At 45.9% G+C, this 25,209-nt stretch overlaps 1 protein-coding gene across 2 annotated transcripts; it reads left to right on the top strand.

Moving 5' to 3' along the window:
- Positions 1-816: 816 nt before the first annotated feature.
- On the top strand, positions 817-25,082 carry TBCEL (tubulin folding cofactor E like). 2 transcript variants are annotated; one of them, XM_055819268.1, is made up of 8 exons: positions 817-951; positions 4,750-4,899; positions 7,164-7,303; positions 10,424-10,605; positions 11,677-11,933; positions 14,678-14,804; positions 15,277-15,393; positions 20,626-25,082. In XM_055819268.1, the coding sequence occupies exons 2-8, from the start codon at positions 4,767-4,769 to the stop codon at positions 20,942-20,944; spliced, it is 1,275 nt and encodes a 424-aa protein (XP_055675243.1). In that variant the 5' UTR covers positions 817-951; positions 4,750-4,766; the 3' UTR covers positions 20,945-25,082. The 2 variants fall into 2 exon arrangements, with proteins under 2 accessions (XP_055675243.1, XP_055675244.1); XM_055819269.1 differs by having other exon boundaries at positions 906-951; positions 4,753-4,899.
- The last annotated feature ends 127 nt before the right edge of the window (positions 25,083-25,209 follow it).

Genomic DNA, 25,209 nt, shown 5'->3' with positions numbered 1-25,209 from the left:
CCTAGTATGAGTTTTATGTCTCCCACTTTAGTGTCCTAGGCACATGCCTATGCCATCAGCCCAAAGTCAGGCAGGAAATATGTGGCAGAGCAAGAGTTAAACCCCCATGTCTCATGCCCTGCTGATGTTGAACACATTTTCTTGTTCTCCACCTGGGCAGCACTTACAACGCTGCCATTGTATTCTGCTGCATCAGCAGAGTGTGCATAAATTGAACTAACAGGGTTAAGTTGTCCCGATGATGTACCAGCCTGGGGAGCGTGTGTGGATGTGCTGGAGCGATTTGCCATGGCTAATGCAGCTCTCCTCCAAACTTCCCCACCTGCGGCAGGTTTCTGACCTTTATCATATAATCCTGTCAAGGATGGAGACAGGGAACCAGGCAGGCTTGTCGCTAGGCAGGTTCATGCACCAGGGCCTTTCTCCCTGCATGATGCCTCAGCCTTCCTTCCAAGGTCATGGCCAGCCCACGGGAAAGACAGCGCTGAGTGAGCCAGCAGCAGAGGGACAGGCACGCTGGCCGGGCGCTGCCAGCAGAGGGGCGCAGCTGCCGGAGGAGCTGATCCCTGACGTCACACGCCAGGATCACGCAACACTTGCGGGTTTTGCACTGCTCCGCACACTGCCGGGCCTGCCCCTCCGGCCCCCAGCGACCCCGGGCTGCTGGGGCGGCCGCTGCTCCCCGGCAGGCGCTGGGGCTGCGGCGATCTTGGCGTCACCTGCCTCTCTGCCTCTCTGACGTCACCGATGAGGTTAGGTGACGTCAGAGGACAGTGCCCCGGCAGCAAGGGCGGCGCGGTGCATGACGGGCCGCGGGCGTCGTCGTCTCCGTGGCAACCGGGGCGCCTCCGTCGGCCGAGCCCCCGCCACGTGACGGGGGGGCGATCACGTGATGTTTGGCTGCCGCGGAGCTGCTTCCGGGTCAATGCGGGACGCGGCCGCCGGGCCTGGGTGAGCGGGGCCGGGGGGGGCGGCGGGGCCGTGGTGCCGGAGCGGGGCAGGCCGCTGTCAGCAGGGGCGACCCGCAGGGTCCGGCCCGGCGGGGCCGTGTGAGGGGACCCAGCGGCGGTTTAACGCGTCTCTTCGAGGCGGCCGGGCCGGCGGAGGGGCAGCGCTGTGGGGTCGGGCTGGGGACCCCGACCTGCCGGGGTGCAGCTGAAGGCGTGGCCCCCGCCGTGGGCCCCACAGCACAAAGGACCGGCAGACGGGCTCCCCGCCGGCTGCGGTGGCGACTCTTCCAGCGGCCCTGGCGGGGGTCAATGCCAGAGCCCCGGCCGGCAGCATGTCAAGTGATGTGCCGGGCATCTCCTGCAGCTCCCATCTCCTGGCCACAGTCCCTGCCGTTAGCATTGGCTGCTTCCAGGAGCATGGTGCTGTGGCAGGCGAGCAAATAGTTATGCTTGCCTTGATGAAGTCCCTGGCAGCATTTTGCGTGTTGGGGTCGCTTGCCTTGGCAGCTCAGAGGGTCGGCCTGTCTACCCTGATAGCATTCGTTTATCTGTCTCTCAAGATCACTTCAGAAATAATTTCCCTGAATCATGTCTTAGGAGAAGGACATACCAGCTTCTTTTAGGCAGAAGTTTGTTCTGTTGCATCCATCCCTTACGCTTTGTTTTTCATGTAAACAAACATGTCAACATGTGTTCGGCATGTGGCTGGTTAGGATGTACTCTGAAGGCGTGCGTTCAAGTGACACTGGAATGCATTAGAATGTTATTAATGATGTAGTTCTCCTGAAGGTTCTCTTAGGCTCCTCGTACACTTACAGCGTGGGGCTAGAAATATTTCTCATCTCATTTCTAGTGTTCTCCTTTCATGTCACTCATCAGCTGCAGCAGCCCCCTGGGCTTCCCTTGGATCTCAAGTCAGGGTTGTGCTCTTCTTTGCAGACGCTTGCCATGTTGTGTGTCACTCAGGCCACAGTCTTCCAGCAGAGCATTTAAATATAGACAACAAAGGCTATTCGTTGACATCTTTCAAAGACTGATCATGTCTTTTGCAATCTATGCCATCATTTAGTAACCCCAAAGTTATTTTAGGATCTGAATTGTGCCATCAGTAGGAAAACACTCAGAAATGCGCACCTTGCAAATCATCCTGTCCTGCCCTTGTACAGACAGCATTCACTTGAAATGTGTCATGCTTTCTTTGCATGTTCTGTTAATCCTTGCTCTCAAGCAATTGTAGTGATTCAGAGAAGCCAAGTGCCTGACAGATGATTATACTGAATGTGAAATTTGACAAGAAGGGAAGTGGAAAAGGTGAATGCCCACTCGCTGACATTTTTTGTCATCTGGTAATGGCATTAGCATGCACAAGTAAAGCTTGAGAAATAAAATGTTTGTGATTCAAAGTTGTTGAATGTAAATGTCATTAGTGTTTTTTCCCCAGTTCTAGATTGTTCTCATATTGTAGCTGAAAACATGATTTTTTTGCCTGTAGTGCGATGTTAAGGTGACTTTCTCATGTGGAATTTAAAGCTGATGTTTGCTCAGCAGATAAATGGGAATGGGGTTGATAGAAAAGCAACATGAAGGACAGAAAGCTTTATGCATGGGAGAGTTCCAGAATTTCCAGACCAGGAGGTTTGAATGTGCTTTTAGAAAGAAGTATCTGTCTTTCCTACAGTACTGAGCTCCCAAACCACTCTGGAATGAGGCTTTTCAGCCTAAAGCCTTGGCTGACAATGCACGTTGTTCCTATAGCATGTGGACTGGTTTTGCATAAAGTTAAATGACTTGTTCTTAACATAAACTTCAATTTGAGGATTTCTTTTTTGATGCTAGATAGACTGGTGACATGAAGTTAAGTCTGAGCTATGAATCTACCAAGTTGTTGAGGTCTAAAAAAGGTGTGGGCTTTTTTTTTAAAGTAAGATCAATCCTTTAAGTCCCTATTTGTGACATGTAAACTTTGTGTATAATATAACAATTATAACAGGCTTCAGTCAACTTACTTCTTGTTATACTGAAGTCCTTTGTGATAGAGGTGTTTTAGATAGTCCGCTCACGAAGAACTAAAGTAGAGCTTGTTAAACAGATGACTCTCAGCAAAGGGAACCTGAACCTTAGTTACATCACTTTTGTTCAGGATTTTATATCTATATTGCCTGTAATAAATGTAAAGGAAAGTTTATGGCAGTGGGCAGAAACTTTAATTAGGCATTGGTTAGCACTGCTGCTTTCAACATACACATGGACCCACCGTTAGCTCAAAAGTATGGATTTCCACTCCTGGAGGTGCAGGTTTATGTGTTGGACGTACATATTTGTGTGATGCATATCTGTGTGAGCTAGGTTTTGCTAGTATACTAGAAATGTAATTATGCAGCACTCACTGAAAACACTGCTCCATGACTAATTGTACACTGTAAAAATCTGCAATTGATTCCTGCAAGTTTGTGCCCTGTGTTGTTAGAATGGGCAGATGTGGATCTTTCCTCCATATCCACGATGGGCAGCTGACCCTGCTTTGTACTACAAGACCTCTGGGAAACCTGGGAACAGTGTGGTTCTCTTTCTTCATGCATGTGTCAAGCTCGACTCCTTTATTACCCAGGAAAGCATAAAATGCCACGTTCAGAGTATGTGCGGGAAAGTAGGACAGATAAGCTTAGTTCCACCTAGGGTATGGCAGAATGCCGACCATCGCGGTATCTTTCTGCCAAATATACTTCCAGCTGACACTCGGTATCTTTCTAGGCAGGTCAGCAGCCTGCGATGTGGTGAGTCCTTTTTCCTGTACTGTTCTGTGACATGCGTAGATATGGAGGGCATGTTTATCTTCCAGATACATTAAGCAGCTGCAAAATTGAATTGGCAAAACTTCATTTTTGGTCTGGCCAAATGATGTGCTTGAGAGTGTTTTGTGACACAGCAGTTGTGTTCTAATTAGAAGCCTAGGTTTGCAAGCAGGATGGAAGAACTGTAGTTCTTTGCAGATGTCAGAGGAGAAATGGTCATGCTCCTTTTGAGGCCAAAGCTTGTTTTGAATGAGCCACTGGTGTCAGTGAAGGTGAGAGCCCTGAGATACCCTCAGTAAGCTTTACTATCAAACTTGAGTATTTCCATGACATGCAGTGGGCCAACTGATGGAAGTCTGGCTAGCAGAGAGTATTGAGCTCCAAGCTGTTTACAGCATTGGCCTGATTTTACAAAACCAAACCATAACCTGCTTTGTGTAGCGCTTTTTTCATAAACAGTTAGGGAGCTGCGGATCCTTTTTCCTTTTTTTTTCCCATCCAAAAAGCTGATCTTGACTGCAAGTCTCAAGTTAGACAAAAGGAAGTTACAGGATTAAAATAACTGTTTGAGCAGTCTCTTCTTACTCATGTACAGCTCTTTGCTCTTTCCCCTCCTTGCTGCCCTGGAAATGTGTTTGAGAATATCTGTGAATATCTCACTGTCCTCATGTGAGGTACAGAAGTCACCTTTTACAGCTTGGGGCGTGTTGGGAACTGTCCTGTAAGAGCATGTGGGGCAAGGAGGTCCCGTACTTGGCCTGTAATGGCTTGATGGAAAGCATGGTTGTGTAGCTTGGGCCCTCTGGTTTTGTTTTCTTTTCAGGTAATGTTTTCCTGTAATCTTGAATTTCAAATATGACCTGTTAGACTAATCTGTAGTTCAGAAGTAAAACCCATGACCCATCTGGTCACTCTCTGTCCCATGTTCTCAAGGGCCACTGCTGGAGGCGATTATTAGTTGGTGACTCTTCATATGCTCTGTTTATATTTTTTTCTGCATTAAACAGAAGTCCAAGAAGGGAGCATGGACCAGCCCAGCGGAAGGAGTTTCATGCAAGTTCTTTGTGAGAAATACAGCCCTGAGAACTTCCCATATCGTCGTGGACCTGGTATGGGGGTGCACGTGCCAGCAACTCCACAGGGCTCACCTATGAAAGGTAGGCTTCTGGTCTTTCTGAGCATCTGTGGGGTACTGGGTGGGATCAGTTTCTTCATTGTTCTGACTTACGTTGAAAGAAGAATCAACCTAAATCTACCAGAAAAAGAAACATCGCAATGTATTGTAATATGTTTCTTACTGAAGGGCTGAGAGACTGGAATCTAACAAAGACAGCAAAGTTGATGTAGTGATTGAACCAGTTGCTTTAGAAAACAAGTAAGTTTCCCTACAGCATAACAGAATCAGAATCCTGTCCATGAAAGATGGAAACAAAGCACTGTGCAGTGCTCAGTTTTGAGGGTTCAGCAGTCCCTGGAGCTTACTTTCTTCAGACTAGTGATACTAACTATTTTATTATTGACTGCAACAACAAGTATTTTGGCAGAAATGGCTTAACAAATATGTAACGCTTGATCTATATTTGAGGTTGGTTCACATGGTAGTGGTGTCATGCAGTGCCATCAGCTTGCATTGACACCTGCAGGTACAGGAGTCCAGTGTCCACAGGAGTGGACCATGTTTCAAGCCAAGCAACGAGTCTCTGAATCTCCAGGTAGGCTTCTTTTTGTGACAAGTGATTCGAATCTGTGGTTTACTTTGGCTCTCTTCTCAAGGCATCAAATGCTCTCTGACTGTGCTTATGCTGACCTAGTGGAGAAATACCTTATCTGCTTTGCTTCTGACCTTACTGCTTTGAGGGAGTTTCAGACAGATGTGTGTCTGAAGCGCTGTGCTGCTTATGTATGTCCTTGAGCCTCCTAGATGGCAGAATCTGTGTCACTATTTCCTGCTCTTTGAACTGGATCCATTTGACGCCCTTTAGTCTTCCCTTATGCTCTAATATTAGCATTTTGTTCTTGGTTTGTACAGATGAACCTGAGATTAACATTAACATCCTGCCAGAACTGCCCCTTCTTTCTGTAACCTCTTGCCTGTCTTGATCTAGAAGAGTACTTTAAATTTCCGTCAGGTCAATTTGTATCATAACCAGCCCCAAAGGGGAAAATAGCCATGGAAGTCAGCTAGACGAAGATCACAGTAACTGAGTTTGACAGAGGAGAAAAATGGGCCTGAGTTCAGCTGAGGATAAAATCTACCACGTGTCGCTGAAAATTAACACGAACAGAAAATCAGCCTGGTGCAACATCCAGTTAATGCCCTCTCTTCTGTGGGCAAGCACCCGCTTACCTGAGCTGTTTGGATGCTGAAAAAGAAGGCACATTTGTAAGTCCTAAAACGTGACTGAGAGATGACTTACAAGTATGTAATGACTAATTCCCAAAGCACACCATCTTCTAAAGAAGTTGAACACTAATGAACCAGGAAACTTGAAAACTCAGATCACTCCAGATAATTATCTGCTGTGAGAATCCATTTCTAGTTGTGTAGCTGTCAAGTATTAAGGAGAGAGAAGAAGGGCCACCTTTTTAGGAGAAGGCTTGTTACATTTTAACAGATTTCAATACTCCACAGGCATGGGAGAGCCATACTGTGTGTGAAAGAGTGTAAGCCTGATAGCTTGCCTTGCCTAAATGTGGACTTCTTGTGTTGAAATGGTTTCCTGTTACAAATCCACAGCTTTTAACTATATCATGTTTTGGCTTTAGCAAATCAGGCTGACTGAGATCCGAGTCCCTATCTGTGAAATAGCTGCAAGAACATTCACCTGCATGAGAAAGAACTAGGGCAAAACCGAAGTAGAAACGTACAAGGCAGAGTAGACACCTAAGTTCTTCCAGGATGTAAGAATGCTAAACGTTCTACATTGCTGAAAAGGGAAACCTTAGAAATGAAATGTTTAAATACATCCTTGCTGTTACTAACCCCAAGGGGCTAAGTACAAGAGGATAAGGGAGTCTGTCTGTGCAATTAACGGTCCACCTAGTCCTGTATCCTATCTGCAGCAGCAGATGCCTGGGGAAGAGCGTAAGTTCTGGCAAGGACTGATATGAGACATACTATAAACTACAAAGGACTGGCCCATCCTCTCTGTGATGTGGACAGAAATGCCTGTAGTAACTGAAGAGCACTGATACTGAGTGGTACTTCATGTTTAGACACAAGAAGACTTCTTGACTGATGTTGGTCACTTGTCATAAAATCCATGTTTATCCTTAGATCCTTAAATATGTGTAAATTGTGGAATTACTGGTAGATCTTTTCTTTTGCTGAATGTCATGTTTGTTTATGCCTATTGTTACCTGCTGTAACTAAGCGATTTGATGCTGACCAGAGGGCATCTTTTCTTTTTCCCCATTTCAGATCGCCTCAACCTTCCGAGCGTGCTAGTACTGAACAGTTGTGGCATAACCTGTGCAGGGGATGAGAATGAAATTGCTGCCTTCTGTGCTCATGTCTCTGAGCTAGATCTTTCTGACAATAAACTGGAAGACTGGCATGAGGTAAAATGGCTACATTTGCATCTCTCTGAATAACTTTGATGGCTATTACTATGACTGCAAACACATTGCAGGTTTTAAGAGTACTTTGTTCGTTTAAAGGAGAGAGATTTCCGTTGTGTCTTCTTTCTCATCTTTGAAACATGCTTATTTTCTTTGACAACAAGCGAGCAATAGATGTGATGAATTTAATCCATTTGACCACTTCGTTTACCTCATGACTTAAGATCTTGGCTTGTCACTTGCAGCTGACAAATATGTGTGTGTGTGTATCTATATATATATTTTAAAAATCATGAAAAGCACCAGAACTGGCATTTCTAATGTCAAGAGGTTAGTGAGCAGTGCAGTTTTTAACAGAGTAGGAACTGAGAAGGTCTGAGTAATGGCAGCTGATTCCCAGCTTTGCCACCGGTTCTATGATGCTGGATAAGGTGTTTATTCTTTCTTTGCTTTTGTTTCCCTATCTGCAAAAGAGGTTTAATAACATTTACCTCAAAAGATATTTCTGAAGCCTCTTTAATTAATGCTAAATGCTATTGTATAATCCTCTGAAGTGCTTGGATGAAATACGCTAGACAAATGCATTGTAATACAAGTAAAACAACTGCAATCTGTTCAAGTGTCATTAAGAGTTCCTCACTGGCTTATGCTTTGCTTTTATGTTAGTGTTTATTGTTGGAAATACGTGGAAAAGAACAGGATGTGCAACAAGGTATCATGTGTTTCAGTTGCATGAAACTGTCTTTAAACAGGTAGTGAACGCAGGGTTTGCAGAAATGTCCCAGCTCTGGCACAGGGGGTTGCAAAATCAGAAGTGGGATAGGCTTCCCTGCCCCTGTTCCTGTTATTTCCTTGTTAGCCTAGAATATTAGCTCAGTGGGTGGGAGAGAGATCTTAGGCTTGTCTGTTGAGATCAGAGCCAGGCAAGATGGTTTTATACTGAGGGCATATCTCCTAAGAACTGGAATGGTGTCTCCAGACTTGTTTTATTCTGAGCCCGAAAAGCCCCCTCCCACAGTAATGGGGTGCTGCCTCTCTGCTCCCTGCTCTGCCTCTTACTCTCAGTGGGGCTGACCTCATGTCTGGTAAGCAGCAGGGAGAGCTGCATGTACCCTTGTCACTTGCAAGCTGCATGCCTCACACTCTGCTATTTGTTCGGTCTGTTTAGGCTGCCCTGGACAGCGTAATTTACCGGCTTCTGCATGAGCTGCAGTAAAGCAGGAAATGAAAGGCATTCTGTGTACTTTGGCCCCTTCCTCCAAGGTGGGATTAAGTTTTCATAGCCCATCCACAACAGATAAATATCTACCCAACTCTTAAAAACTGCCAGTGATGAGAATTCCAGATCCCTGGGTAGCCTGTTCCCATGCTTAGCTAATAACCTCATAGTCTAAACTATGTAACTTAAGTCTCCCATGCTGCAATTTAAGCCAATTGCTCCCTGCCCTGTTCTCAGCAGGCATGGAGGAGCATTCATCGCTGTTCCTTATAATGATAGCCTTTTATACCCACAAAGAAGAGCTTTCATGTCTCCTTTTCCTATTGTATTATAATACTGAAAAAAAATCAGTTCTTCCAGTCATTTATTATAGGCCATTTTTTCTAAATCCTGTGTTGTTTTTGTTCCTGTGATGTCATTCCAGTTGGTCTCCTTCATTCCTAAGGCATAGTGCCTGAAACATGACATCACCTAAGGTGAGGTGTGAAGTGGGGCAGACTAATTGCCTCCAGCATCACGTATGCAACACTTAAGGTCAACCTCTGCCTGAGACAATTGTCCTTTGTTAGGAACTGGGCCTTGATATTGACCTGTATGTCATGGTCTGTCTCATCTCCTCCCATCCCCATCACTTTTTGGAGTGGAGCTTTCTAGCCAGGTGTTCTCTGATTCATAATTATTTTCTGGATGAATGTCTTTTCCCCCAAATGTTAGTACTTTAACTATTCTTGAACTGAACTTCCATCTTACGGGTTTCAGGTGGTTTTGCTTTGGCCTCTAGTCTTGTACCAATATGTGATGGCAGCCTTTCCCACCTTGGTATCACCCGCTGATTAAGAAAACACGTAGTGTTCAATTATTCTGGTAATGAGTAGTATTCTGCTAGAACACTCCCTTGGTATGTCTGCTAGCTTTGTATTGAACTCTTAACTTACAGTGCTATCCCAGGCACTGTAAGTCCCCAGTTTGCCAGTGCGACTGGTGTGCTGATGGCGTCGGAAGCTGTCATTCCCTTATACTACTTCCTGCTGAATCGGTTACTCAGTCAAAGAGGAAAATTAAACTGACATGACGTGTTCTTTACGGACTGATGCTGCCTGGCTGTTCTGCTCACTCTTAGAGAACTACAAATGGATCGTCTCAATACCCTGTTCCCATACCTTTCTAGTATCTAGGTCAGCACCTGTCCTGATCACACAATCCGTCCCGCACTCCGGAGCTGTACAGTCATTGCCTTTGGCTTTTCTTTCTCTTTCTTGATCTTTCTTTCTTGCCTTTTTGCTACTTTGCCCCTCGGGTGCATATCTGTACACACAGAAAGAGAAGGTAGCCCCAAACAGCTACCTGAACGTTTGGATTGATTGTAAGAAATCTGTTGAATAAGTAATTCATTGTATGTGTACAGTGAGCTTCTATCTGTCTTTTACATTGGGCAAAATAATAAGATCTGTGGCTAGTGGGGGGCAGTGGAAAGCTAAGCACATGACCGGAGTGTTGTCCATAAACTCAAGAGACATACCTGTTGCCTCCCTGCTAAAAGAGGGGTGTGGCGTGCTGGCTCCTGTAATGTGCTGCTGCTTCTTAAGCTTGGTGTTGAGGTGGATTTTATGACCTCTCCCAAGAGACTGGCCTTCTCTTATCAAGCTGCTTGGAGAGTGTAATTAAATGAACTGTTGAGGTGAATGAGCAATTAACCAATCAATCTAGATCAGTGAATAGCTGGAGTATGAATTACAGGTAGTTATCCAGAAGCCTTAAGGCTTTTTCCCCCATGTCATTTTTTGGCTTGTGGTGATTCCGAAAGGCCCCCTTTTAGGAGACGGGATATTATTGCATGAGGTCCGATTACTGCCTGATATGCATTTCTTTCTTTCTCTTTTTTTTTTTCCCTCCCCACTTAGGTCAGTAAAATTGTGTCCAACGTTCCCCACTTGGAGTTTCTAAACTTGAGTTCCAACCCTCTCAGTTTGTCCGTTTTAGAGAGAAGGTGTGCTGGGTCTTTCGCTGGTGTTCGCAAACTTGTGCTTAACAACAGCAAAGCTTCCTGGGAAACAGTCCACACAATCCTGCAGGAATTACCAGAGTAAGCATGGGGAGCTGGGCATAGAAAGGGGTGCTCGCTGCACGCAGGTCAAGGCTGGCTTATCAAATCACTTGGTGTGGGATGAGAGGGGTACGAGGATGCAAACATGATCAGTAGAGAAGAAGGGAATTTTTTTCTTTGGGAGATGGGGAACTGGCCAGGTGAATGCTTTACATTGTCTTAAAAGCTGAACTTGAGTGGCACAGCAAAGCCTGGGGCTTCTTGTTCAAATCTAAATTTGCTTTATCCACGAGAGGTGGATAATCACCCTGACAATTTAGGAGGTGACATGCTTTCCTCTGAGTCACTGCAGAATGAATGGTGTGGTGCATACCTATACTAATAGCTTTTGAATGGGATGCAGGTCTGAGGGTCTGGCCACTTGTCAAGTAATATTTCGTCGTGCTTTTCTGTGCAAAAATGTTGATTTCTGTGGCTTGGCCACAGTCCACCTTGGCAGTGGCATTCTGGTTCTGCAAATGTCCTCAGTGTCTTCATTTTGGTAAGATTCCTCTTTGTACGGCTTTGTAAGCGGGGATGATGACAGCAACATATCCTGCATGGCCAACGCATGCTTCCCTGGGATTAGGAGAGCTAGTTCAGTTGTCTGAAAACTTAGCGGGACCTGTTCTTTCTTTAATGGGGATCTTTGGCAGAGGCAGAGATGTGGGGAAAAAACGTCATCTGTGTTGTATAAAACCACCTTTTTAAATTAAGTGGTGAGCACTGAGAGCAAGTACCATCACCATTGGAGTTGGGTTGGTGGCTTATTGGGCACAAATGTGGAACACCACCCCAAGCAATCTGTTACACAATTAATACTGGGAGGCTAGGGGTACACTTAGAAATATTTTTCATCTGTGGAGGAAGTTTATGGATGGGAGCAGAGATGTAGTTGAAACGTTCCACTTGGAGTGCTCAAAGGTCTTCTCTGCACCAAGGTTTCAAACCACATAAGAGCTGTTACAGAAAGTTGTGTTAAAATTGCATATGCATGTCCCTGTACCCAAGAGGGTAGCCGTTTTTCAGTGTATGTTGAGATGATGATATGATCTTTCTTCCTCTGTGCAGCTTGGAGGAGCTCTTCCTGTGCCTTAATGACTATGAAACAGTGTCTTGTTCTCCGGTTTGCTGTCAGTCTCTCAAATTACTCCACATAACTGACAATAATCTTCAAGACTGGACTGAAATTCGAAAATTGGGAATTATGTTTCCATCATTGGACACACTTATTCTGGCTAACAACAACCTCACGACCATTGAAGAGTCGGAAGATTCCCTAGCAAGGCTGTTCCCCAACCTGCGTTCCATCAATTTGCACAAGTCAGGTGAGAGTCTGGAAGCGGTATGCTTTTTGTTCTCAGCGTAAGTGACAGTGGTTGATCGGAGTCTCTCCTTTTGAGTAAGTGAAAAACACACTGGCTTTGTGCTCTTCAAACGTTGGCCTTGCGGCGGTTGCTTCTTTGGCCTGTGTTAGCAGTAGGTTGCCTGTAGTCAGCATTGCTTCCTGCAAAGTGTGAGAAGGGGGCAGGTGAAGGCAGGAGTGCTGAGCAAGAGCCTAAACCTTTGGGATAGTTCTGTTGCTGTAGCAGAGATGAAAATGTCCAGTGCCCTTTGTCCCGGTCTATCCTGGCTTCCCGGCAGAATCGAAAAGCTGTTGATAAATGTAGTCCCAACAGCTCTACAGTGTTGAAATCAAGTTTCTTAATGGTGCTAATGCAGGGCCACGCAGGCAGATGCACTGAAGTGCACTGACCTGAAGAACTTAGTGTTAGGAGAGGAAAACAAGGCAAGGAATCAGCTTGCCTGTCTCTGTGGGCTTTAGCTGCTGCTTATGGTAGTTAGTCGTTATCTAAAAGGTGAGTCAGAGTAGCATGGGCTGGCAGTTACTCAAAATGAGCTGGCAAACATTTTTTATGTTAGTAGTTTGCCTCTGTTTCCTGTCCCTGCCTGAGGTGCTCCTGGGTGGAGAAGGATAAATAAGTATCTGGCAATGAAGGGGATGAAAGAATCCCATCTGCCTTTTATTCCCTGTTTTATCTTGGGTAAAATGAACATATGTGTAGGTATGTGGCCTGTAAAAGCCGAGCATTCACCAGCAAAAGCTGTCTCTGTCATCTGTGCTCATTTATTAGAAGCTCATCACAAGTTATGCTTGAGGCTGCTTTTATACTTCAGCCCCAGAGAATTTTCAGCCAACGCTGCAGAAAAAGAATAAGCATTTGGCGTGTTGGTGAGGGCACCTCGTGCTCAGAGAGAGGAAGCTGGTGAGGACTGTGACATGTTTGTGGGGTGACACGTATGCCAGAAGTTCTTCTGCAAGAGTACTTAATGCATCATCATCTTTCATTCTTCACAGCTTTATATGCTGTGCAAGTGATAGTTAAGTTATAGCTAAGGTAGAAGGTACTTTATTAACATGCTCGGCAATGTAAGCATCAAGGAAGCCCTATGACAAAAGCTTAAAGCTAACTAGAGGAAGAAAAGCCGGTTAAGCTGGATTTGAAAGCACTGTCTCACTGAGGAGCAAGCGCTCCTGTGGTAAGTAGTTTTGCAATTTTGATGCCAGGTATTTAAGTACTCTGGATTCTGGATTGCAGTTTGATATTTTGGGAGCTGAAAGTCAAATAGAAATCCCAAAGAGTATGTTAAATATTTTTTTTTTTTTTGAGAAAGCTGCTGTACTCCAAAATTCTGTCACATGGAGACTCCAAACTGGCGCCTCTTTGCAGGCTCTTTCAGCTTAATGGAGATCAGGGATGAGCTAAAGATAATGGGTTTTAGTGAAGTTATAACACAGCGGGGTCACAAGGGGATGAACAGATTTTCCTGCAGAGACAGATGCCACGGCTGACAGCAGTTTCACCTTCAGAGGTGGTTGACTCTCTGCACTAGCTTTCTGCCAGCTCTGACCCTTTCAGAGCGGTGTGCTTCAGAAAGGTACAGGCCACTCTTTGGTGACGTTGCACCCCAGAGATCAGGTGGAAGAGTTCTGTCACAAACTTCTTCTCAATTTGTCTGTAAACATGGCTGATATGATACCCGGAGGATGGCTTTAGGCATAGGTGACCTTGGCAGAGGCGTTTTGGGCACTGTGGAGAAAGGAAAATCTCTCTGCCCACCTTGCATAGTGTTGTAACACTTACAGTTTTGTTTCTGCTCTGAAAAGAGCCCCTTTCTCTGAGTTGTGGTTGGCATGTGGTTTGGGCTTGAACTTGGCATTTCCTGACAGGCTTAGCTCAAATAAGACCACTGATGTTGTTTGAACTGATATTTTTTTCTGTTTTTTTTTACATTTTCCATACTGTGTGGGTGAAGCTGTTGAACGCTGTTCGGAGAGACCAGTTTTCTAACTCACATTGCCAGTGTAAGCTTCTGGAACAGTCATCAGAAAAGCATTGTGGTAAACATTCCTGCAGTCACAGCAAAAGGGAGCGAAGATGAGTAGTGTTGATCTTGCCACATAATCAGAGCTGTACTGTTAGTTGATCATCAGCTTTTTTATTTTACCCTCTGTGCTTGCCTTGTTATCCCAAATATCAGGTCTTGAGGGGGCTGAAACTGAGTTAAGGCCTTGTTCATTAAATGGCTGGATGACTTCTGGGACTGTTTTACCATTGGGTCATGAGTGGAAATGGGACCCAAGGTGGTCATGTGTGGAAGGTAAAGCCATTTGATGGCTGTTTAGTGATGCCTAGAATGACAGAAGTCCTGGCAACTTTAATACTGCTTAAGGCAGCATCCCTTTATAGATGCAGCCATCATAACTGATGCTAGTCAGTCCTCAGCGGTGAGGCCAAAGACTGAATAGTCCATAAAAAGCTAAGCTTCCTAATCAGCCATGTAGTTCATCCTTCTAGACTTACAAAACAGCATGAGAGAATTTAAACTGCTCTGTCTGGTAAGCAAATGATGGAGATTTTTTTCAGCACATCAGGAGCAAAAAGCCAGCTCCTCAAAGAAACAGCAGCTGATGCTCGCCTGTCACGTACGTTCTTTGGCTGTGTCTGATTAATTTGGATATATGATGTATTAACTGTGTTTGTTTAAGCAAGTCTTTTCTTCTGAGCAGGTCTGCATTGCTGGGAAGACATTGACAAGTTAAATTCTTTTCCCAAGCTCGAGGAAGTGAAATTGCTAGGAATCCCTTTGCTGCAGTCCTACACCACTGAGGAACGCAGAAAGCTGCTAATAGCCAGGTCTGTTGCTTGTTTATTCCGCTCAGCAGAAGTGTTACATGGCAATAAGTGGCTGGGAGTGGGCAATGGGAGAAAGAGGATCTTAGGAGATGGGATTTCGTATGAATTCACTGCTCAGAATGACTTGAGCTTTCTTTTTTTGTTGTGTGGGTAAGTGGGAGTAGTGGAAACGTTAAGTCTAACTTCCCTAATTCTCGGAGAATTTTTTGAGTCTCATACATACCTGTGCACACAGTGGATGTATGTCATGAAATGAAAATGCTTAGTTTTCAATGTGCTTGGAGAAACTGCATAGAACTTGCGCTCTCTCTCAAGGGGACCAAGGCGTAAGCTACCTGGCACGATTCTCCCGGTGTTAATGATGTGGCATGTAGCATTGGTAGATGCTGCGATGTAGATGGTGACTGTCTTGTTGGTCACCCTGTCTTGGTTTCTCTTCTTGCTGACCATATTTCTTGGTGTCTGCATGCAGGTTGCCGTCTATCATCAAGCTCAACGGAAGCATTGTTGCCGATGGGGAGCGGGAGGACTCAGAGCGATTCTTCATCCGATATTACATGGAGTTCCCAGAGGAGGAAGTCCCATTCAGGTATGAATTCTTTGTCGTGGGATGGAGAGCCGGGGCAGAAGGGTGGCAAGGCAAAAGGAAAGGTGACTGAACAGGTGATGTTACATGGGAAATCTGGGCTAGCTGTTCCATGAAAAACCAGCCCTCGCCTTCCTCCTCTCTTGCTTTCTCAATCTGTTTTAGTTAATGTTGTTACGTTAGAGTGTTGTCTGATGACTTGTAGAATCACTCGTGAGTCAAATTTGGTCTTAAAGTGCCCACGTCAAGTGCCATTAAACAACATGACTGTTCAGTTCATGATCTTCATTGCTTTCTGGCCTCCCCGACGGCTAGCTTCGTAATCCACCTGTGTTTGGGAGTCCCCAAGCCAGTACAGATCGTGCTCTCTAGTGCCAGGCTGGGGCATCTAATTCTTTTGACCATCTGGTGTGTGGAGTGTGACTGGCAATGAGAAGCTGTCCCCTCACTTTCAAGCCCGCAAATCACAAGTCTGATGGGTTTTCTTTGCCAAAAAAGTATGCCCAATGATCCGTTAATCTTGGTAAACTAATGAACTTTGACAGATGCTGTTCAGTTGGTATCTTCTCTGTGCCAGCATCTACTTACTGCTTCTTAATGGACTGAGGAAGGATCATGGAGCATCAAGCCACGCAGACATTTACGTGCCTTTTGCCCTAGAACCCTCATGCGATTTTCAGACAACAAAGCTTCATAGCCCTTTCTTTACAGAGAGAGGGCAGGGCCAGAGTGTGTGTCTGGGGGGTCAGACAGAAGCAGGGACAAACCGAGGTAGAGAAGGTCAAAGGTATGGCCCAGTATGGATAACAAAAGGGCGGACAGAATCTGGTCAGTGTTTATATTGGCTCGTCAGTGTTTTCCCCAGCTTAACTCTTAGGTAAAATGTCTGTTGTTTTTCGAAAGCGCTGTGTGTGTGACCTGCCAGTACAGAAAGGTCAGGGGAAGGCTGGGATGGGGAATGAGGGCATGGTGTTTTATATGAATACTAATAGGTCCAGCAATTACAGCATTTGTTCAAGGCATACTGGGGTCAGTTCAGAGGCGAAGGGTACTAATGTAGTCAGAGAGACCAGACAGCTGGTGATCCCTCTTGTGCTTTTTTCTGAGGACAAGTCCTGGCTTGTAATTTTAGAAGCCATTGAAGCAGAAAAATTGAAAGAAGTATTGGAAAAGATAGCACCAGAGGCGGAGAATGGAGGGGAAGAGGAGACAGACGGGGACTGTGAGCTCATGGTGCTGCTCCCAAAATGGATTTTTTCCGTAACATTTTATTTCTAAGAAAACTGTTTCATGTCTCTGTGTTCATGGCTCTAGAAGGGGAGAACAGCAGGGCAGCTGAGCACAAGAGCTGCAGTGTAGTCCTGCCTTTTGGCGAACAGGCTTGGGCTGACCTGGAAAACCAGCCGGGAGAAGGCAAGGCAGGCCCTCATGCTGAAAGTGGTGTATTTGGGTGCAGACTGAGACGGGAACTGAGGTGCGAGTAGCCCTTTGATCCTGGTGAAAATGATGTGGCCCCCTGAGCTCAGGAGGAAGGGTTTGCGCATGAGAGGGAAGGTGAATAAATAGCTGGCAGGCTTGGAATCTTTTCCTGCTGGATTTGTGTCTCTGGGTATTACGGTGACAGGTGCCTTGCATGTCCAAGACCCATATATTGTTGAGAAGGACACAGTGGGATATAGCCTTAGAGGTGCACAATGCTACTGTTTGGACATGGACTTTGGGAACAGGCTGAGTGCGCCCATATAGTTACACAGTACCACACACAACGGGTTGGTTTCCAGATGGGAGCATCCATCCAAAAAAGCTGGGCTGATCTTGACCAACATACTAGCTTTATGTTGTTTTGGTAAGATACAGGAGAATTACCCTCCCCCTCTGATTTCTTAAAATTTAAAGAACGTTACTGCTGGGTTCATGGTCAATGGGCTCTTTGTCTGAATCCCTTCATCTGTGCAATGTTTCCAAGAGACTTGTGCAGCTGCCAAAGAGGGTTGTTCTGTTTTGGAGGAGTTGTGTGCCACTACAGACTATTTTCTGACAAGGCTGCAGGCAGCTGAGAGTGTCCGTGCTGCCGAGGGCTGGGTTTCAGTTCCTGGACCTGTACGCAGCAGCCGTTTCGGAGGGGAAGCCTGGTGTTCTTTGCAGAGGGATTTTGTTTGTGTCTGTTGCTAAAGCTTCCTCTTCTTTGCTCCCAAATCTGGTGCGGTCTCTCCAAAGGTGGCTTGTAATTAGAATCTAATCAGAACACACACATGTTGTTGCTGGGGGTACAGCATCTGCATTGCAGTGCTGCCTGAAGCGGAGGAAGAAGATGCACTTGGGTACAGAAAACTTACGAGTGTGTCTAAGCAGTCCCCCTCAAGACAGCTGCGGTGTAGCATGCGGTCAGTGAACAGCACGCTGTCTCACAGCAGCCCCCCCTGCTTGTATTGCGTGTCTTCACGGGCTGCAGCTCGAAGGGATTGGAAAGGGAGGGAAACGGAAAGAATAATTTTTCTCTCTGGATATCATGCATTAGAAAGGAGTGCTGAGCATACAATCCAATATTGGCTGTCTTCTAGAGTGACGTCTTTGTGTCTGTGGGTTTTTAATGAGTTCTCTGTTTGTCTGGTCTGCTGTTTATCTGCAGAGTATCAGAGACACTGTTAGCCAGGCTCAGTTCTTCAGCATCCTCTGCTCTGGCAGCCAGTGTCTGCCAGGCTGCAAGGGGTGATTATAAAAGCCTCCAGGGTGCCTATTATTGGGGTACAAAAGAACCATATGAGCAGCATGCCTTCATCCTCATTGATTTGAGGAAAGCCAGTCATTCAGACTGCAAACTTTCTTTGCAGGCTGCAGCTAGCATACAAGGAGCAGGCTGTAAAGCTTGTTCTGCCTTTCCTCAACATGAGAAAATTTAAATCAACATTGCCTGACCCTCCACATATTTACAGCAGGCATTTGATAATTTTAGCCTACTCATGCTACTTCTTTCTCTCAGCTTGCTTGAAATTTGTTCCCCTCTGTACATTCTTCCCACTATCAGTCCTGTTCACTGTAATTTCCTTTAGTGCATGAATCGTGGCAGTACTTCTAGTAGGCACCTGAGAAATTGTTTCTGATATGCAGTGCGTGGAGATGGTGAGAGTTGAAGGGACATCCCAAAGTGGGCCAAGGGCCAGGGGCAACAAGGGGTGGATTTGCTCTTTCCCCTTGTCTCATTGCCTGTTGCTGCTGACCACATCCTTCCGGAGGTGGTGGAAGCTGTGCTGCAAAGAAATCCTCCACGTTGGCTAGCACTTGCTCTTACTATGGGCAGTAGCCCAGTGGGTAAAATACGGGGAGCGCACTGTCTGCTGTCAGCGCTAATGGCTTTTCCAAATAAACAGGCTTGATCCTATCACCCGGGTGACTGTGAGAGCAGGGCACTGGCCTGCCTTTGGACACTCTGCCCTGGGGGAGGCTCGTTTTGTCCGTGAGACTGGGGAAATCCTAGTGCGTTGTGGCCCTTACCTCATTTCCCGGCAGACAGAGGGACTGCTGTTCTCCAGGAACACTCCTGCCTTCAGCAGACCTCCCTGGGGTCACCCGGCCTGCCAGGTCCCATCGTCTCTCAACACGGGCTGTGACACAGCACCGATCGCATTCAGCTCAGACTCGGATTGGGAACAAAAAGAGCTTTCTGTACGGCGCACAGTGGAGGGCCTCTGAAACGTTACCTTTTCTCGGCAGCTCTCAGTCTTTGTCATTTCAATCACATTGTGGTTTGTGTTGCCGTTTCGCCTCTTTCCCAGCCAGGCAGGGGAGATGCAGCTTTGCCTGATAGGAGCGATACCTGCTGAAAGTGGTGGGAGGGTGAGAGGGGCTTTCCATTGCAGGGAATGGCTCCCCGGGATGGACCTTGTGAAGGACAGTCAGAGAACTTGGCTCCAAGGAGAAAGTGGCAGTGGAACGTGTGGCTCTGCTAGTAAAATTCCAGTGTTGTTTTAGAGTAGGTGTGAAGGATCCATTGGCAAGAAGAAGTCCATTGGTTGTCAGCTTCTAAACTGTGCGGCACCTCACCTTGATTTGGTGATCTTGGTGATACCGTGCTCAGTGTAGTGTAACGTTTGGGACCTCGCTGACCTCTTGGAAAACAGCAGGAATGTTTGAAAATCGGTCAGGCCTGGAGGCCACAGATATGAGGAATCTGGACTGAGGGCTGTATCCTTTGCGTAAGCACTAGTTTGGTTCTGGCACTCTTTAGTAAAGTGTTTTCACTGGAGCAGGAGGCGTAGAGTCTTTTGAGTGTAGCGTCTTTCCTCCAAATCCCACTGCAGCCAGGGCTGGGGTTTCTGAGATTATTAGAAGCTCAGTAGAGAACTTCACTGCTCAGGTTTTCTTAGGAAGCTGTTTTGAGACCAGTCAGTTCAAATGTCTCAGATCAGTGATAACTTCACCTTCTTCAGCTAAGATACTCCTTCCTAGCTGGATGCTCACTTGGGTTCATGTTGGTGCTTCAGTGCGGCTTGGGAACTGTGAGACAAGGTGACTGGGGTGGATGGGCTTTCTGGGTTCTGTTTTCCTCTTTTCAGCATCTTGACTGAGAAAAACTGTGTGCTCTGTGAAGTGTCATGCTGGCAGGAGGGGAAACAGGACTCATACCATCTGGATTTATTTCTTATGGATGCCTCTTCAGGTCATCAGACTTGAATCGGGGTGAATGTTGTCTCGTGTGAGGAACATTCAGCTCCCCAAAGTGTGTGAGAGATTTGGTGGCAAACGGAGAAGAAAGGTGGGGTTTTCCTTTAGTTGCTACTGGGTGGGAGACTTGTGTGGAGAGAGGCATGCGCTCATGGGCTTTGAATGCTAGCTCGGCAGCGTTCTTCACTTGTGGGAGCCTCATCCATCCTCCCAACCTTGAGCAAAGCACCGGTTAAACTGTGAGATGTTTCAGAAGAGCCATATGCCAGCTCGTCACTGACATGGAGGATGAGGAGAGCTCATCGCTGTCTGGGTTTTGGTTTTAGCTCTCATCAAAGAGTTCTGGGCTTTAGGTGAATCACACCTTGGAACCTGCACTTAGCCTCTTGTCATCCAGTCACTGTAGTCTCTGTGCAGGTGTTGGTTTATATTTGCAAGCACTCGTAGTGTCCTTGGATACAGTGGCAGCTGAAGTGGGGTAGTATCGTAACATGAAACAGAAACTGACTTGTGAAACGTGCATTGGCTGTAAGAACAACTGTACCATAATTCTGGACTTGTTTAATTTCTCAGGTATCATGAGCTGGTCACTAAGTACGGGAAGCTGGAGCCCTTGGCGGTTGTGGATCTTCGGCCACAGAGCAGTGTGAAGGTCGAAGTCCACTTCCAGGACAAGGTGGAAGAGATGTCGATTCGTCTTGATCAGACTGTGGCAGAATTGAAGAAGCACTTAAAAACTGTAGTGCAGTTGTCAACAAGCAACATGCTGCTCTTCTACTTGGACCAGGAAGCTCCTTTTGGTCCTGAGGAGATGAAATACAGCTCACGAGCACTGCATTCTTATGGCATTCGGGATGGAGATAAAATTTATGTGGAACCCAGAATGAAATAGCCTCTTTTGACCTTGTGAGTGCACGTACGTGCACACACATGCCCCCACACACCCACACACATGCATTAAGGAGTTTTTGCAAGGTTTTTATTTTGGTTGGTTGGTTGAGGTTTGGTTGTGTTTCTGTAGCAGGTAATTTCTTAGCCCAGAGGAAGTGCCCTGATCCAAGAACCATGCCCACCATCCACTGCAGGTGACCTTGAGGTGACAGTTGACTTCAGTGCGTGTGTTTCAGTGTGTGCAATACCTTGATGTTTTCTTTGATGCTCCGGTATACTCGTGATTGAGCATGAATGGTCAGTTGTTCAAGCTAAAGAACGCTAGGGTCCATAAGGGAGAAGATAGCTCAGCGCAGAATTTGACCTGTTGTTTTCTTTTTCTAAATTTTTGGGGGTTTGGCTCCACTACACTGGAGTGCCCTTTGGCCTAGCTGTATCTGACTGTGGCTCGAGCTTGCTGAAGTATTTTTTTGTAGCTGGGTGCTGTCTCAAACTTTTGTTGTGCTCGAGTTCACCGAAGAGACCTAAAACAGTGTTCGGCTTGATTCAGAGCTCAGGTACTTAGTGCATCCACTTAACTCCACTGGTTTGTTTTGTGTGAGTGCACAAAATGGGGGAAAGAAAGAGACCTTATTAGAAAGAAACTATTTGTTTTCAAAATGCATGCTCTATATCCACGCTGTCCTATTCTGATTTTTGGGGGGAATATTTTGATGTCTGTACCCATCTCACACAGTGTCTGCAACCTGTGGCACTGGCAGTCTGGAGGCAATGGGACCCTTGCTGTGTGCGTTGCAAAGTGAATTTTGGAAGACGGTGGACGTGTGTTGCATTGGAAGGGCTTTTAGAGTAACAGGTCAAAAAGTGGCTGAAGAGTCGATTCCCCTGTTGGCCGTGAGTCATCTGCACAATGCTGAAGAGATCCTCCAGTATGCACTTCATCTTGTACCAGTTTGTACTGAAAGTGGAATGGCTAAAATTGCTCTCCTGGCAGAGAGTAAGAGTAAAATTGAAGTTTGTGTTTGTTGCTGTTGCACCAGAAATGAAACCTAGCACTTTCCCCAGGCCCCCCCAGCTGTGGGGTCCCTGCTTAGGGTCCGAACTAGGAGAATGTGTTGGCTCGGATCAGTTTCTAGAGGATGAGTAACAAAGCAACTAGACTCACGTTACTGTAAAGCAGGTTTTCACTATCTGTATTGGCTTCCCCCAACACACACCTCATAGGTATCGCGTGCTGCTGCTTAAATTAGGCCCTGTTTCCTACTGCAGAGCGGATTCCCTTTGTTGTGCAATGAAATCCTCTTCCTTTATGTCTCTTGTTCCACTTTCCTGTGTCCTCCCTTATTCCTCTGTCCCCCGACAAGTTGAAGACTTTTCAGATTACCTAGTTATAAGCAGCTGCATAAAAGCTTTCGAAGCTGTGCAGTGAGGGCTCTAGTTACACATGAACTTCTGACCTTCATTTTAAAATGCTCCCTTATCCCCATGTGCACTTTCTTTCCCATGATGCTTTTGTCCATATCACTGAGCTCCTTTTATATTCTTGGAGTTGTGTATTTCTCTTCATATTTTACCTAGATTGTGGGGCAAGGTAGGATGGGGAGGGGATGAAGTATTATTTCATAGTCTTCAGGTTCAGGATGTGGGGACCATTTGGAGGGGAGTAGTTCCGCATCCAGAGTAATGATTAAAAACGGGAAGTTTTAAGACAAGTTGGTAATTTGTGCCTCATCCCCCTGCCAAAAATGTCAATCTCCTGACCCCGCTGAGATGAGCACTAGGAAATGGAGCAAGATTCTCCATAGGTAGCATAGAGGCCATGGCACGTAGCTGTGGAGCCGTGGTACCCATAAAACAAAAGAGCGGGGGGGGGCAGCAGTGTAACATAAGATGACGCTTTTATAAGCTAGAGCTTTACTGAAGATGTATTTTCCATTTGGGCAGTGAAAGGCATTTGCTGCCTTATAGCGGAACTCTTAAGCCAACAATTCTGTATGATATATACATACATACGCATAGGAAAAGTTGTGTTTAATAAGATATTTTGTTATAAAACAAAGTTTTATGAAGATAAGGTTGTTTAATATTAGAAGCCTATTTCTTCCCTTGACCTCGTAGGTTATCCCTCGTTTGCTGCAGTGTCAGAGGTAAGTGACTGATGGGGATGCAAAAGTATCTCTGACCTAATTCTATAGAGCAGTAATTGCCTATGTGGGTATATTTATGGCATTGTAACTTATATTAATGAGATGCTGTAACTATTGACCAACTTCCTCAGCACAATTAAATGTCTCTGTTTCAGAGAAGGAAATACAAAGACCATTAAAGAATTGAATGGGATGTTAAAGAAGACCCAAGTATGTGGTTTTAAATTTGTTGGCCCACAAAAGGTTAGTCTGTCCATGGGGGGAGCGGTATTGTCATTGCACCAGCTCAGAACTGTCAGTAAATCGTGCTTTTATTCATGACGGATGTGGTGGGTACCGAAAGACGGAAAAAGAGAACACCTACTGGCATACAAGGTCAACAAGCGCCATGTAGCTGCTGGTGATTTGGTGCTAACACCCAGGCTGGCTCCCCTGGTCTGCTGGGGACAGCAAAAGTCACAATATGAACATCACCACCTTGCCACTTTGTGGAGGGAAGGTTGTTTCTGGACAACATTCTCAAGCCATTCACCTTCTGCGCAGCTGGCAGAGCACTCGTGGGGTGGAAACCAAAAATCTTGGTTGGCTTCCCAAGGAGGAAGAGTCACATCCAAAACCTGGGGACAGTTTATGCATCCAGATGATTGACTCTGGAAAGCAGGGCCAAATGGCACGCAACTGATATGGCAAAATATCCCAAGTGGATTTGTGTTCCTTTGAAATACCTTTTGGGAAAGGGTCTTATGTGTGTGCCATATTACTGATTAACAGGGGACCGTGTCTTGGTGAGAGAGGGGAGGGCTCTGAGCACGAGAGAAGGTTTGGGGCCCATGGTGGGTGCCGAGAATCCGAGAGGGTCCTGAGATGGCAGGAGCTTTGATTTAAATCAGTATGATGTCACAAGGGGCTGTGTCCCGGTGTTGTTGGCATAGACCCATTCTAGCAAAAGGTCCCTGGGTCTGTCGCATTCCTTTTGAGAAAACAAAACAGATTTGCAAGCTTCTCTAGCTTTTGCGTCCTTCTCTCCAAGGACTGCTTTTGTCAAGAACTGTTTTGTTGTTCATGCTAGTTCATGCATAAAAGTCTGCTGCAGGCAGTCTGCACAGTAGGCAAAGCACCTGGTTCGGAAGGAATTAGGTGACAGCTATATACCAAAGTGTCGCACGGCTCCATGTACTGGGATTAGATGCTGTGCCATGTTGTTTCTGGATACATTCCTATTGAATATCCGTGTTTTGACCAGATGTTTCAGGCTGATAACTGAACTGGTGGTACTAATAATAGGTATAGAATGGTGACTGTCCTCTGCTCCCTTGGTGGGATTTGCGTGCATCCTGGTGGCAGATGATAGTGTGGCCCACGGTGGCTTGGAGCAGCTCAGAGGAACTGTGCTAATGGTGCTTGTTGCTTTTGGGGGAGAGGCTCTCGCTTTGCCCTCGCCTTGTTCGGGTCTGTAATCTGAAGAAGGTGACGTGGCAGCTCTGCCTCCGTCGGTTACAGTTTTTGCTTTTAAATGAGATTCTGTAGGTTCTGTTCATGTGCGGATTTGAAAATGCAAACAAGGTGCTGAAAGCAGCCCAGAGGCTAAAATATGTATTCCTGGCAGCTGTGCCTCCCTCATCTGAATGTGGCACTTTTGTAGGTGGTAGAGAGACACCTTCCCCAGGGCAACGTTAGAGGGTCTTTAGCCATCTCGAGCCTTTGCCTCTGTATTGCTTTTCTGCAGTTACTGGAAACTTCAAATACAATTTAAACATGAAGGTCTGTTGTTGCTCCCTGTTAATGATGCATTCATATGTAATTTTAAAGAAAAAGCAAGAACTGTAAGTCTGTCTTGTTTTTATTCTGGTTTCTCTCACGGGGAATATACTTCCCACTCCCACAGTTTGCCTTTGGTTTGCTCGCAGACTTAGCAGTGGAATTCAGGCCAAATAGGTAATTGGTTTGGATCAGTTCAATAAACTTATGTAAGTTTTTACACAAAAAAGAGTATCCTGAGTTTTGCACTTCTGTATTCCCTGAAGCAAAACGTTCCCCTCCATCTCACCTTCATGCCTGACATGCACCTTCGGGAGAGTGAAAGCTGCCGAGATTTTTTTTTTTTTGTTCTGCTGACTGT

Source organism: Falco peregrinus, chromosome 15 (assembly GCF_023634155.1).
Source record: "Falco peregrinus isolate bFalPer1 chromosome 15, bFalPer1.pri, whole genome shotgun sequence".
NCBI classification, from domain to species: domain Eukaryota; kingdom Metazoa; phylum Chordata; class Aves; order Falconiformes; family Falconidae; genus Falco; species Falco peregrinus.
This window is presented reverse-complemented; position numbering and strand designations above follow the sequence as displayed.